The sequence below is a fragment of the Bufo gargarizans genome, chromosome 4 (genome assembly GCF_014858855.1).
Source record: "Bufo gargarizans isolate SCDJY-AF-19 chromosome 4, ASM1485885v1, whole genome shotgun sequence".
NCBI lineage: Eukaryota > Metazoa > Chordata > Amphibia > Anura > Bufonidae > Bufo > Bufo gargarizans.
Genome location: NC_058083.1, coordinates 179,850,204 through 179,865,159, shown reverse-complemented (window position 1 = coordinate 179,865,159; position 14,956 = coordinate 179,850,204). Strand labels below are relative to the sequence as shown.

General features: G+C 42.6%; 1 protein-coding gene across 6 annotated transcripts in view; it reads right to left on the bottom strand.

Annotated features, from left to right (window-relative positions):
* PLD1 (phospholipase D1) overlaps positions 1-14,956 on the bottom strand; it is a 254,625-nt gene that overhangs the window by 81,207 nt on the left and 158,462 nt on the right. For all 6 annotated transcript variants that reach the window (XM_044288588.1, XM_044288589.1, XM_044288586.1 and 3 more), the window contains one exon: positions 385-555. In XM_044288588.1, coding sequence (XP_044144523.1) covers positions 385-538 — 154 coding nt within the window. In that variant the 5' untranslated portion in view covers positions 539-555. The remainder of the gene's footprint in view (positions 1-384; positions 556-14,956) is intronic.

The window sequence follows — 14,956 nt, the reverse complement described above, 5'->3', positions numbered from 1 at the left end:
CTGGCAGTGGTTCAGTCAAAGTTATGAAGAGGCGCAGGCCTCTCCATACCTTCCGTTCTTCCAGCGCCAGTTCAAAATGTAAGAAAGCTTCCTAGCGGTCTTACATTTAGACCATTTTATACGCCTAAAATGATGAATGAGACGGGCATGCCGGCCCTTCCCTGCCCACGCCAAAATTTTAGACCTGGCGTGAGCAGGGCGAAGTCACAGATAGTGGCACAACTAGCCGTTGCGCCACCATGTGCGCCTGAAATATGCCTAATTTAGGCGCATTTCAGCTGAGTAAACGACCCCCATTATATCCGACAATATATTTGATTGCAGAGTAATAGGGCACATCTTTATGAAATAAAAGCCACCCTTCTTGTAGTTGTATGTACTTACCATTCGTTTTGGGGTCAGTGATGACATCACAGTCCACTTCTTCCCCATCGTAGTGAAGCTCACTGGTGTCAAGATTTTCAATTAGGTTACTCATGTCTGCAGCAATCTTCTTTAAAGCAGAAGAATCAATTTTTTTCTCACTTCTCAGTGACATCTTGTTAACACAGGGGCCTGTTGGAAAAAAAATACAACAGATCAGCATTGGTTCGGCGTGTACTTTTATCAATGTTAACTCTTCATTTTTTGTTTTTTTTACATAGATCCCCATGGCAGTAACTTTTGGTCCCCAATCAATTGATCACACTTGTGAGCAAGTGAATCTGTCACCAGCAATTCACAGTTAAATAAGGCGCAATGTTTTGTAGGGGTAGCTCAATGTAATGATCTGTTGGTTTTGGGGAGAAAAAGTACTTTTATTCCAAATGCAAATGCACAGCTAAGTGCACTAAGGGCGGGCCCAAGCCACTCAGTGCACCCTTGCTCCTCCTCCTTCCTCTGCCAGTTCCTCTTTTAGGGCCAGGTTCCTGCTTAGTCGTCTCACCTTGCCCTGTCAAAAATGATCGGGACGGGCTGGAGGAAAGGTGGGCTCTCAATGCTCTTAATTGCTCACTTGCAAGTGGATTAAGAGTACTTTTTCTCCAGAATGAAGCAGATCGCTAAGTGAAAGTTACCATTACATTCAGCTGAGCTAGTCCCACAAGGCACTGTGCCTGGTTTATCAGCTAAGATGAGGGATTTCAGGATTATTGATAACGGTTATATCTTTGGTACTGAGAACGACTGGTTCCAGACAGTGGAAATCTACTTCTCCATCTTCCATTCATCACTAGCAAGTATATTAACCTCCATCTCTCAGAAGTACACGTAGGGCAAACCAAAGGGGCAGTACACCCACAATTAAACATTCTTCCAAATCTCATTCACACACTGCGGGAAAAAATGCACAGAAACGGAGATCTGGTATGAATTTTAAATCCACAGCAGGTCAGTTTTTGTTGTTGATTTTTACAGCAGATTTCACCCCCTGCCATTATAAATAGGGTTCCTTTTATAATACAGTATATGTGCACTTGACTGCAATAAGATTGCAATGTTGGTTGTATTTAGGCAGGTATCTACAATAAGTTCCCAATGTAAATTGGAAAAAAATAATAATGAAAATGACGCTTTTTTATTGTAAATTTTGAATTTACATCTGAAGTAAATCTAGTTGGTGCACAACTCACGGACATCAGTGCATTTTTCTAACCCCTTAGTTACATGACAAATTTTAGTCTTAAAGGGGTTGTGCAGGCAGTATATATTGATCCGATTGGTGACAGACCGACACCCGGCAGCCCTGGCCATCAGCAGTTTGAAGAGTCGTCAGTGCTCCATGCGAGCGCTGCTTCCTCTTCATTACACGTCTCGGCGGTGCAGTGCAATTACAAGTACTCGATAAAATCACTTGTAATTATACTACACAACCGAAGCAAGGGAGACGATGCACAGTGTAATAAAGAGTAGGCGGCACTTGCATGGAGCACCGACTCCTCAACAGTTGATTGGTGGGGGTGCCGGGTGTCAGACCACCACTGATCAGATGTTGATGACCTATACTGCTTGCCATCACTCCTAACCCCATTTCTAACAGCTATATCTACCGATAAGGAGGAGATAATGCTGTGATTCTTATATATTTTTGTCATACCCATAGGATAGGCCCTACATGTCTGACAGACGCAGGTCCCACTGTACGAATCTCCAACAGGCGAGACACACCTGTTTGGGTTCTCTCCATTCATTTCTATGGGAGTCAAGAAAACAGCCAAAGACACTTAGAGGAGCAGAAGATAAGACATATGAAATGTTATGAAGGAAGGGGTACTTCTACAAAATAGAGGTTACTGAATCTCCAGCGCTGCAACAAAAACTGGGAATTTATGAAAACTACTGCATATTGAAATGTAAGTAAAGGACCACTATAGTCCGTGTGTCTCATCACTTCATCCTTCCCTCAGATAGGGTACCATTGACCTGGTGACGCAATAAATACCACATTGTATTCATGATCACATTGGATGACAGACAAATCATCAGATATAAGCTACATATAGAAAGAGAACATTTTTTGGAAGGGTAAACTACCACTTATTCAGCATGTGGGTGAAGAGTAAAGCTTGGCATACACATTAGATAACTGTCGATCGAATGCTCGTTCGGCCAAGAGCCATCTCTCCCAATCCTCCCATACATATGCATGCTCGGCCAAGCATGGACATGTAGTGAATGGGGAGAGGGGAGAAAGCAGCTGTCGGAGGAAAGTAAGGAGGCTACCATACACATCAGCTGGATGTCCAAATCAGCGTGTTCGGCTGATATACATCTAATGTGAATGACTAGCCTGAAGGGGTTGTCTGCTTTATTTATATTGATAGGTCATCAATATCAGATCGGTGGGGTTCCGACTCCCGGCACCCCCGCTGATCAGCTGTTTAAAAAGGAGGCCGCGCTCAGTGCGAGTGCTGCCATCCCTTCAGCGGTGAGCAGTGTAATTACATCTCAGCTGTCCCATTAATTTCTATGGGATGGCTCCGAGCCACATATCTGCAGCAAATCCGCACCAAAATGTCTAATGGAGGTTTTTGGTGCAGGTTTGATGTGGTTTTGCGGCAGATCTCACTCTTGCATTAAAAAGGGTGAAATACGTGGCCAAAACCACAAACATAATTAACATGCTATTAAATTTGAAAACCACAATGCAGGTCACATGGAAAAAAATCTGCAAAGTGTACATGAGATTACTGTAATCTCATAGACTTTGCTGGTACTGGAATACGCTGCAGTTTTTCCACATAGGAATCCAGGTGGAAAAACCGCATATATTCCACAACGTGTGCAGGTGGCCTTAAAGGGAGGCTGTCACATTGTTCATGTGGTCCTATCTGCGGTCAACAAGGATGGTCCTACTTAGTGATTGACTGCAAACTCTGTATACACAATCATGCAGGAAGGCTGTCACTCACCAAGTGGCACCACCCACTGGACTCCTAAAGTTTATAAGAAAAGTTTGCATAACGGCTGTGCTTCTTTATACAATCATGACTGTGAAGAAACAATTATGTTTGGGCTTTCCTAAAGAATCTATGACAGCACAGCATGGGCATGGTCACATGCTCTGCTGCAGCCAATGACTGGCTTCAGATGCGACGTGCTGCTTGTGACCACATCACCACAGAGACCAGTCATTGGCTGCAGCAGAGAATGTCACCATGCAGCAAGGAATGTTAACTGGAACTTGGAAGCAGAGGTGGCAATGTGGAGGAACAGAGCAGGCAAGTATGAATCTCCTGTTTAAAGAGGCAGGCTGCGGGCACTTACTAAAAACTCAGTATTCCTGGAGAACCCCTTTAAGTGAATGAAATACAAGTGTTACTGAATCTTTTCCCACAAAACTTTATATTATAACATGCTGCCCGCAGATCACATACCATGTTCAACATAACAGGTTCCCTTTACATTTATGAAGGGGACAAGATAAAATCAAGCAGGACACCATCAGTTTAAAGGGAACCTGTCACCGGGATTTTGTGCATAGAGCTGAGGACATGGGATGCTAAATGGCCACTAGCACATCCGCAATACCCAGTCCCCATAGCTCTGTGTGCTTTTATTGTGTAAAAAAAAAATGATTTTATTCATATGCAAATTAACCTGAGAGGAGTCCTGTATGTGAGATGAGTCAGGGACAGGACTCATCTCAGGTTCATTTGCATATGTATCAAATGCTATGGGGACTGGGTATTGTGGATGTGCTAGCGGCCATCTAGCAACCCATGTCCTCAGCTCTATGGCCAAAATCCCGGTGACAGGTTCCCTTTAAGAACACACAAAAAGGAAGTTTGCCTCCTCTGGATTTACTTTGAAGGTTTTTACATAAATCTCTACGGTAGTTGGGAGTTTGATCATCATCAGTTTTGTTCTCCAGACCTTTAGCCAACATGTGTAAACTGGTTGTGACTTCCAAAATAAGATTATAGATTAGGCTAAATTACTATCCTAACTTACACGTAATACAACTATAAATGTGCGCATACTGCCAAACAGCTCTTCTTAAAATACACCTACAGGATCTCTTGAAAACACAAACGGCTCATACGTATGCCTGATAAAAATGTAATAAAACTGAAAGACTTGCCAACATATGATTTATTTATATCCCGTCAACAGATTGTACTAGATGCCAAACAAATGAGGCAAAAGCTCAGAAAAAGACAAAATAATCATGCCTATGATGAAATAAAGTATTCCCATGTAAAGACTTCAACGCTAGGTGTATGCCAAGCTGTTCATGGGCCGTTATTCACATTCATCAGGAGAGTGATGACCGCATCCATAGGTGGGTCCAGTAACATCATCCATACGGATTATGATTATTATGACCAATGTAGGATACTATAACATGGTATAAGGCCAGTTCACACAGAGGATTTTGACACTGAAAATCTACCATGTATACTGCAGCATAAACCACCGCGGTTTCTGCCACAGCGGACCTGCTCGTGCTTAGCTTAAAAAGGGTTGGTCATTCTTTCTTTTTTTTTTTTTTTTGTAATGTGTAGGGTCAGTAATACTTACTATTTTTGTAATATACTTTAATTGCTGAAATCGTACATTTCTATTAGAAAAATAGCCCTAAAGTGGCCCATTTTGAGCCTTACCAACGCTCCTCTGTCTTCTGTTTACATAACAGTGGAGACTTGCTCAGCACTGACGGTTATGTAAGCAGAGGACAGAGGAGCGTTGCCAAGGCTCAAAATGGGACACTTTAGGGCTATTTATCGAATAGAAATATACGATTTCAGCAATTAAAGTATATTACAAAAAAAGGTTAGTATCACTGACCCTACACATTACAAAAATAAAAATGACAGTTACACTTTAATTAAATAGAGCTGAATAGTGAGTGGACACCTGGTGTGTCTACAAGTGGAGGATGACTGCATACCGGACCAAGAATGGACATGTTTAGTGTTGAGAGAACGTGTGTTCCATGTTTGGAATACAAGGTTCGAGTTATCTAATAATTCTGTTATGGATTCCGCTTCCACGGACCGTAACTTATGGTCCGTGGTAGCCGAACCCATAACAGAATTCTTAGATAACCCGAACCTTGCATGCCAAACTTGAAACACAAGTTAGCTTATCCCTAGACATGTTCCTTTTTCACATTGTTCCTGGCTTTAAACCACCAGCCTCACAGCTGCCAGATGAATTTTAGCGCAGAGTCTGCACCAAAATTCTGCTGTGAGAATGGGCCCAGAGAGATGACAGATATTACCAGACTCGGCTATAGCACAAAAACCAGCAATGACTCCTCCATAGACGTGCATGCATCCGTTCTCAGTAGGAAGAGGACAGGAATCCACTGGAGGTCAGCTTATATCCCAGAGAACAAAAGGCATGGGCAGTAGAAAGCAAACATGACTGAGCTTAATGTTCCTCAACCTCTGCCAACAGGAGGCCCCCATTCACATTACAGGGCCAGCTACTCCGGCCCAAATTGGCTGGCTATACACAAGATAAATGTTGGCTGCCCTGTGTAAGCATGCCGCCAATCACCTCACAAACGTTTGCTGGCAGCACATTGCCATGTTATTGTGCTTGGTGCCAATTACCATGCAGAATATCTGCCCATGTAAAAGGCCATAAAGAAGACCAATTTATGATACAAGATGATCACAGCTTGTTTTAGACAGCCTTCACACCAGTCTATGGGTATTCCTTGAAGATGAACAATACACCACTGATTGTGTCAGGAGCACACCCACAGAGAACTGCTACTGACCAGCAACCATTTTTTATGCTCACGTCAAAAGATGCTATCAGTTTACAAATGAGCGTCTGACTGCGCCTGTTTGCTGATCATTTCCCTACACAATTGATCTTCAGTCCGTATGATAAGGCCTATACATATGTACGTACGTCATGGTATTATAAAGATAACGTTATTTCTGACTCATTCCTTGGAATCTACATAAGGGCTCACGCACACGGCTGTTGCAATTTTGTGGTCCACAAAATCTTGTCTGCAAAATAGACAATAGGACATGGTCTATAATTTGTGGAATGCCCACATGGTCTATAATTTGTGGAATGCCTACATGGTCTATAATTTGTGGAATGCCCACACAGATTAGGACAGCACACGGAAGACCGCTGGATCGGACGCAGACCCGTTATATGGTTAGGTCGATGAGCCCTAACAAAGTTGACAGATAATTGAAAGAAACTAAAAAATGCAAGGGGTGGAATATGTGAATTTCCTTGGTGTCCATTTACCCTGTCAGTCACATACCTTTCCACAATAAACTTCCCTATCACATGTAACATCATGGTTTATAATAAATTACTTTGGTCAAGGCTGTAATTATAGACTTTATCTCTAAGTATGAATGCTAAGGCCATAAATTGTATGCCTGACAGGTACTGGAGGTGACCGCTCCAATGAGATAATGTTCCGCACTTCACTTGTCGCTGGCTACACATCTATATGATCTTGATAAACATTATACACATGATTGATAAAACTCTCATCCGCCCATTATTAAACTTTGTTAAATTTGCAGTAAACTTTCATGGTACGGTCACACGTTCAGGTTTTTAGAAGCCAAAATCAGTAGTGGATCATAAAAGGAATAGAAAATATTAAGATCAGATACAACAACTTTTTTTTTGTAATGGACACTAGTTTTGGCTTCCAAAACTGCATTAAAAAAAAGTGTGTGTTCATATCCTTATAGTCTTAACATAAAATGGGTTGTCAGATTAGGAAAACCCCTATGCATACATCCTGTTGGGGCACCTGGATGTCATAAAGGAGAGAACTCTCCAGCAGTGGCTTTTACTCCGGTTGACCAGGTTTGTCCATGTACTACATGGACGACTGCTTATCTAAATGGCGAGTACGTAATTCTATTTCGCCTGCAGCCAAATCCAGCAAGTAGTCAACCACAGGTCCCTCCCAGAATGCGATCTTTTGATATTACTATCTGGTCCTGATGGAAGGGTTAATGACCTAAATGACCTGAAACATGGACCTTTCTGTTGTCTAGCTGCTCAGTCATTGACCCTACAGAGTTGTGCAACCTGGTACCTCTCTAAGGTTTTGACAGGATTAATGCTAAATACCAGTTGCATAAGTACATGCTTGTGGTTTAGTGACCCCCAAACTTAGTGACAGGTTCCCTTGAATAAACGGCTAACAAATAGTGGTCTGTCCTATTAAGAAGGTGGTGAAGGTGGTGGCCCGGTGTTCTGCACAGCGGTCCGGATGATGTATCATCTGCCTAGATCCTCAATTTGGGTCAACTCGATATCTTCCACGCCATTTACTGTCCATAGAGGAACTAGGCAGGGATGCCCTCTTTCCCCGTTGTTGTTTAATATAGCGCTAGACCCACTTATTCGGACGCTACATTCCCTCCCATCATTTACGGGGATTAAGACAGGCTCACAGGTGACCAAACTACTGGCTTTTGCGGACGACATAATACTCTTCATAGCTAATCCTCGCCAAGCCGTACCCGCCATTATGTCCACTATTGAAGCCTTTGGTGCTTGCTCTGGTTTCCGGGTTAACTTCCAGAAGTCAGAAGCGCTCCCGATATTCCGTACTGCCAAACGTCTCGGGGGCCCAGACTTCCCTTTCGCGTGGCGACCTGAATCCATCTCCTACTTAGGTATCCAGCTCACAGCTAACCCGGCGCTTTTATATCAATCTAATTATAAACCACTCATCGCCTCATTAATATCTCAACTACAATCCTGGCGTCATTTCTCCCTAACATTTTCGGGCAGGTGCCACTTACTTAAAATGGTACTTTTCCCCAAATTACTGTATTTAATTCAGACCCTACCGCTCCTATTAAGACAAACTGATATTAAACTTCTCCAGAAAGCTTTTAGGCAATTTATTTGGAATTCTACAGTGCGTAGTCGGTTTAGCCTTTTTAAACTTCAGCAACCTAAAGTACTTGGAGGACTTAATCTCCCTGATATTAGGTTATATAATCAGGCGGCCATTTTTCGGTACGTCTTAGACTGGATTAGAGGCAGGTCTCACTTCGCCAATGTTTCCTTGGAGAGTCAGATGTGCCCTAATTTGTCACTGTCGATGCTGCTACATTTACCACGGGACAAGCTCCCCCCCGACATTACTCTATTACCGGTCCTGTGGCATACTATATTGGCCTGGCGTAGGCTGCGGAAGATGAATGGTCTGACCTCAACCAATACACCATTTCAAACCTTTCTGGGCAACCCTAACTTTTTAAATGGCAACCCACCTAGAACATACAATACTCTAGCTACACAGGGCTGCGTCTACATTTTAGACATGCTTGACTCTGACCATTCTCTTCTCTCCTTTGCTACGGCCTCTCAGAAATTTCCTCTCTTTAACCATAACCCATTCTTATTTCTTCAGGCGCGCAGCTTTGTCCAGCAATGTCTACGCCGGTTCCCAGAGAATTACAGTCTGACTGGTTTAGATGTCCTTATCAAGAACGCTAGATCCCAAGTCTCATCCACTAGTCGTATTTATAATTTTATTAGACCCCTGATAAATTGGGAAACTGCCACAACTGGTCCGTGCAAATGGCTTCCGGATTTGCCCGATTTTGACACTAAACAACTCCTGGAAGCGACGTTGAAAATCCATAAACACACCCCGGTCAGTAGTTACACTGACATGGCTACTTTGGTATTCCATAGGGCCTATATAACTCCATACCTTAAAAATAAAATGTCGGGGGATGGCAGCTACTCATGCTCCAAGTGTGGCAGTCCCAACACAGATCTTTTTCATCATCTGTGGGATTGTACTAAGGTTAAAGATCTGTGGGACCAGGTCAAAGCTCACATGCTATCCACCTATAACATTTCATTTCATGTAGTTCCCCAATGGGCCATCTTCAATATCCTTGCAGAAGAGGACCGTGGTCTTTCCAGAGGGAAGAAAGCCATGCTCCATACTTGGGCTGCAGCTACAAGGAAAAGCATTTTGCACCTGTGGCTGGACCCCAATGTTCCTACTATTCCTTTTATATTGACCAAGGTACACTTTCTCTTCCAGATGGACTGGATCTTTACTCTGTCTGAAAAAGAAGAACTAACCAAACGTTTCTTTGAAAAGTGGTCTTTATTTATGCATACTCTATCACCTTCCATGACATCCAAACTCATCACTCACTTTGAAAACACCACCTGGTATATGTACGAAACACTCCACGGCCGTGTTCCCTTGTCCGTGACGCCGGTGTAGTGGGGTGCATCAGCAGCAGATTTTTATAGTCATTGCACAAACTGTTGGGGGGAAGGGGAGGGGGGGTTGTTGTGTTTCTTGTATTCATACCCATGTCAGTCTTATAAGCTGTATCTGTATCATCTTGCATTTTATGATGCTCTCTTTTGTACTGACTGTTACGTTGCAAAACTTAATAAAAAAGATTGTTTAAAAAAAAAAAAAAAAAAAAAAAAAAAAAAGAAGGTGGTGATCCCAAAGAAAATCATTTACGAGACTATTCACCTATGACAATCAATAAATGTACCAAGTGAGGAAAAGACAGAGGAACAGGGAAGAAGCAGACATTCAACTTCTGATAAGATCTTAAGGTGGGGATTGATAAGAGAGAATATCACTATTTCAAAAGACAAGTGTTAACCTTTGTACTGAGCAAATAAAAGCCAACAAAATCCTTATAAAAGAAGAAAAAATTATTGAGTTCTGTTACGGGAGAGCATGAAATAATGACTATTGAAAGCCTGCAAAATTACTGTACATAACATGACAGCTTAACCTTAATAATCAACTAGATTGATATACATGGTGAGTAAAAAGTCTCAGAACACCCTATCATTTCAAAAAAAGTAAATTAAATATATACAGCCAGGTTCATAAATATTGGGACATCGACACAATTCTACCATTTTTGGCTCTATACACCACCACGATGGATTTGAAATGAAACGGACAAGATGTCCTTTAACTGCAGACTGTCAGCTTTAATTTGATGGTATTTACATCCAAATGAGGTGAACGGTGTAGGAATTACAACAGTTTGCATATGTGCCTCCCACTTGTTAAGGGACCAAAGTAATGGGACAATTCGATTCTCAGCTGTTCCATGGCCAGGTATGTGTTATTCCCTCATTATCCCAATTACAATGAGCAGATAAAAAGGTCCAGAGTTCATTTCAAGTGTCATTTGCATTTGGAATCTGTTGTGGTCACCTCTCAAGATGAGATCCAAAGAGCTGTCACTATCAGTGAAGCAAGCCAACATTAGGCTGAAAAAACAAAACAAACCCATCAGAGAGATAGCAAAAACATTAGGCGCGGCCAAAACAACTGTTTGGAACATTCTTAAAAAGAAGGAATGCACCGGTGAGCTCAGCAACACCTAAAGACCCAGAAGACCACGGAAAACAACTGTGGTGGATGACCGAAGAATTCTTTCCCTGGTGAAGAAAACACCCTTCACAATAGTTGGCCAGATCAAGAACACTCTCCAGGAGGTAGGTGTATGTGTGTCAAAGTCAACAATCAAGAGAAGACTTCACCAGAGTGAATACAGAGGGTTCACCACAAGATGTAGACCATTGGTGAGCCTCAAAAACAGGAAGGCCAGATTAGAGTTTGCCAAACAACATCTAAAAAAAAGCCTTCACAGTTCTGGAACAACATCCTATGGACAGATGAGACCAAGATCAACTTGTACCAGAGTGATGGGAAGAGAAGAGTATGGAGAAGAAAAGGAACTGCTCATGATCCTAAGCATACCACCTCATCAGTGAAGCATGGTGGTGGTAGTGTCATGGCGTGGGCATGTATGGCTGCCAATGGAACTGGTTCTCTTGTATTTATTGATGATGTGACTGCTGACAAAAGCAGCAGGATGAATTCTGAAGTATTTCGGGCAATATTATCTGCTCATATTCAGCCAAATTCTTGAGAACTCATTGGACGGCGCTTCACAGTGCAGATGGACAATGACCCAAAGTATACTGCAAAAGCAACCAAAGAGTTTTTTTTAGGAAAAGAAGTGGAATGTTATGCAATGGCCAAGTCAATCACCTGGCCTGAATCCGATTGAGCATGCATTTCACTTGCTGAAGACACAACTGAAGGGAAAATGCCCCAAGAACAAGCAGGAACTGAAGACTGTTGCAGTAGAGGCCTGACAGAGCATCACCAGGGATAAAACCCAGCATCTGGTGATGTCTATGCGTTCCAGACTTCAGGTTGTAATGGACTGCAAAGGATTTGCAACCAAGTATTACAAAGTGAAAGTTTGATTTATGATTATTATGTCCCATTACTTTTGGTCCCTTAACAAGTAAGAGGCACATATGCAAACTGTTGTAATTCCCACACTGTTCACCTGATTTGGATGTAAATACCCTCAAATTAAAGCTGACAGTCTGCAGTTAAAGCACATCTTGTTAGTTTCATTTCAAATCCATTGTGGTGGTGTATAGAGCCAAAAATGCTAAAAATGTGTCGATGTCCCAATATTTATGGACCTAATGGATGTCTGGCGCATGGCCGCCATGTTAAACGCTGCCATATTGGATTAAGGGAAAAATTTTCCAATGGGAAGGGGGTTTATGTAGCATATCAAAGAAGACCAGAATTTTATCAGAAATCGAGAAAATCGTATACAACAAAGAAAGTTCAGAACTTCAAAGTTCTGTGTTCAGCACCAGGGACAACACATTGTACATGACAAATAACTGTGCATCATAGGGAACGCTCCCGATTGTTGTTGCAACTTTCTGTGTTGATAACTTTTGAACCACAAGAGATATTGCAAATCTGATTGCGCCAATTGATTTTTGGGAAAATTCTGGTCTTCCTTCATATGCTAAATGACCCCCTTCCCATTGAAAAAGTTGTCCTTGATCAAATATCGTGGCTTTCAAGATGGTGGCCATGTTCCAGACATAGCCTAAAATATAGGCTCCCTCACCCATTACTTGCTGGGGTATTGAGATATTGGAAAGAAGACACCCCAAGGTATTCCGTGAGGGGCATGGCGAGTTCAAAGATTATTATTTTTTTTAGCACAAGTTAGCGGAAATTGCTTTATTTTTTTCTTACAAAGTCTCATATTCCACTAACTTGTGACAATTTTTTTTTATTTTACATGAACTCACCATATCCCTCACGGAATAACTTGGGGTGTCTTCTTTCTAAAATGGGGTCACTTGTGGGGTATTTATACTGCCCTGGCATTTTAGGGGCCCTAAAGTGTGAGAAGTAGTTTGGAATCCAAATGCGTAAAAATGCCCTGTGAAATCCTAAAAGTACTCATTGGAATTTGGGCCCCTTTGCGTTCCTAGGCTGCAAAAAAGTGTCACACATGTGGTATCGCCGTATTCAGAAGAAGTAGGGCAACGTGTTTTGGGGTGTATTTTTACATATACGACAAGACCTGGTAACCTCCTTTGCAGCTGGTAACCTCCATCACATGGTCTGATATGGGTGTGGCTTACAGTCTGGCTTTGTTCACATTGCACTAGTTGTCCTGCTAGGCGGTTGTGTGGAAGCTTGGCTGTGAGCTGGATTACATCACCTTCAGACCTTGTTCACACCATAGGTAGCTTAGTGGTAGGACCCCTTGCCATGCTGAGGACCGTGACGTGGTGCATGATGGGCTCCGATATCTTCCTGACAGGAATATATTGGCAAAAGTCTCAGCTTTTAATATCTGCATTTATGACTAGCCAGTATAGTCAGTGGCATATCCGTTTGGTGCATTTCTTCTGTGATTTATTGTATTTTTACATATACCCATATCTCTGTAAATGACAACTTTTTCCATTTTTTTTATACAAAGTTGTAAATTTACAGAGATATTTCTCTCAACCTGCATGGGTATATGTAAAAATACACCCCAAAACACATTGGCTTTTATATTGCCGTCGTCCGTTCCGCCAATTGCGGAAGGCAACATGAGCGCCTTCTGTTTTTTGTGGACTGCAAATAACGGCACGGTCGTGTGCATGAGGCCTTATATTGAGCATACGGGTAATGAGATATTTTTTTTTTCGTTCAGCCTCTGGGCTGAAAGAAAAAATGAACGCCACAGATTTCTTCATTCGCATCGATCAATGTGGATGAAAAAATCTCTGCCAAAAAATGTGCAAAAAAGAAAAAAGAAAAAAGCTGCGATCGCTAATAAAGATCCAAAAAGCTAAAAAGTGATCGTTATAGCACCGCATCGATTTTACAGTGTTTTTGCAGTGATCAGAAAAAATAAAATTCTGTCACTGCGGTGGGGCAGACTGAACGCAAGTGTGCGCACAAGATCAGGCCTGATCGGGCGAACACTGTGTTTTTTGGTGACCCTAATGTACTGATATAGATCTGATTGCGTTTTGATCACTTACAGATACTATTTAGTACTAGTGCTGATTAGCGACAGCGATGACGCTAATCAGTGACTGCAGTGCGGTGGACTGGGCGCTAACTACCTAACAAGTAGCTAACTGGCGGTGATAAGGGACCCTTAGGCCCCATTCACACGTCCGCAATTCTGTTCCGCATTTTGCGGAACGGAATTGCGGACCCATTCATTTCTATGGGGACAGACTTTGTCCCGCTCTGATCCGGAATTGCATATCTGCACTTCCGGGTCCGCACTTCCGTTCCGCAAAAATATAGAACATGTCCTATTCTTGTCCGCAATTGCGGACAAGAAAAGGCATTTTCTATATAGTTCTGGCAATGTGTGGATCCGCAAAATGCGGAAAGCACATTGCCGGTGTCTGTGTTTTGCGGATCCGCAAAACACATACGGACGTCTGAATGGAGCCCTACAGGGGGGTGATCAGGGAGTCTATATGGGGTGATCAGGGGTTAATAAGTGACGGGGGGGGGTGTAGTGTAGTGTAGTGTTTGGTGCGACTGTACTGAGCTACCTGTGTCCTCTGGTGGTCGATCCTAACAAAAGGGACCACCAGAGGACCAGGTAGCAGGTATATTAGACGCTGTTAACAAAACAAAACAAAACAAAAAATTTTTTTTAAATCGCATCTACAGCCTGCCAGCGAATGATCAGCGCTGGCAGGCTGTAGTTCAACTTGCTTACTTTGCGATCCTGTGAAATCCGTTCACAAGAAATCTCGGGTCTCACGAGATGATGCCAATAGGCGTCGCTGAGCCCTGAGAGAGCCGCCGCCCGGACGCCTATCGGCGTTACGTGTGCGGCAAGTGGTTAAGAGAAGATTAAAGGTTTGGCTCTTCCATGAAGAAGGCATCTTGACAGCACAGTCTGGAATCCCCCACTAAGGACCCTTCACTAGGAGCCAAAGAGAGCCCCTATGAAGAGTGTCCCAGACAGTCTATACACAACATGGTTGGCCAATCATTTGAATGATTGGCATGAAAAACTACATTTTCCCTGTGAAAGTCACTGAGATGGAAACAAAGTTAGATGCAGCTTTCTCTGGCACCATCACCGGGGGGAAATCAACCATGCTGTGCTTGCAAGATGACCTAAGGAGGTACAATATGAAGTGCCTCTAA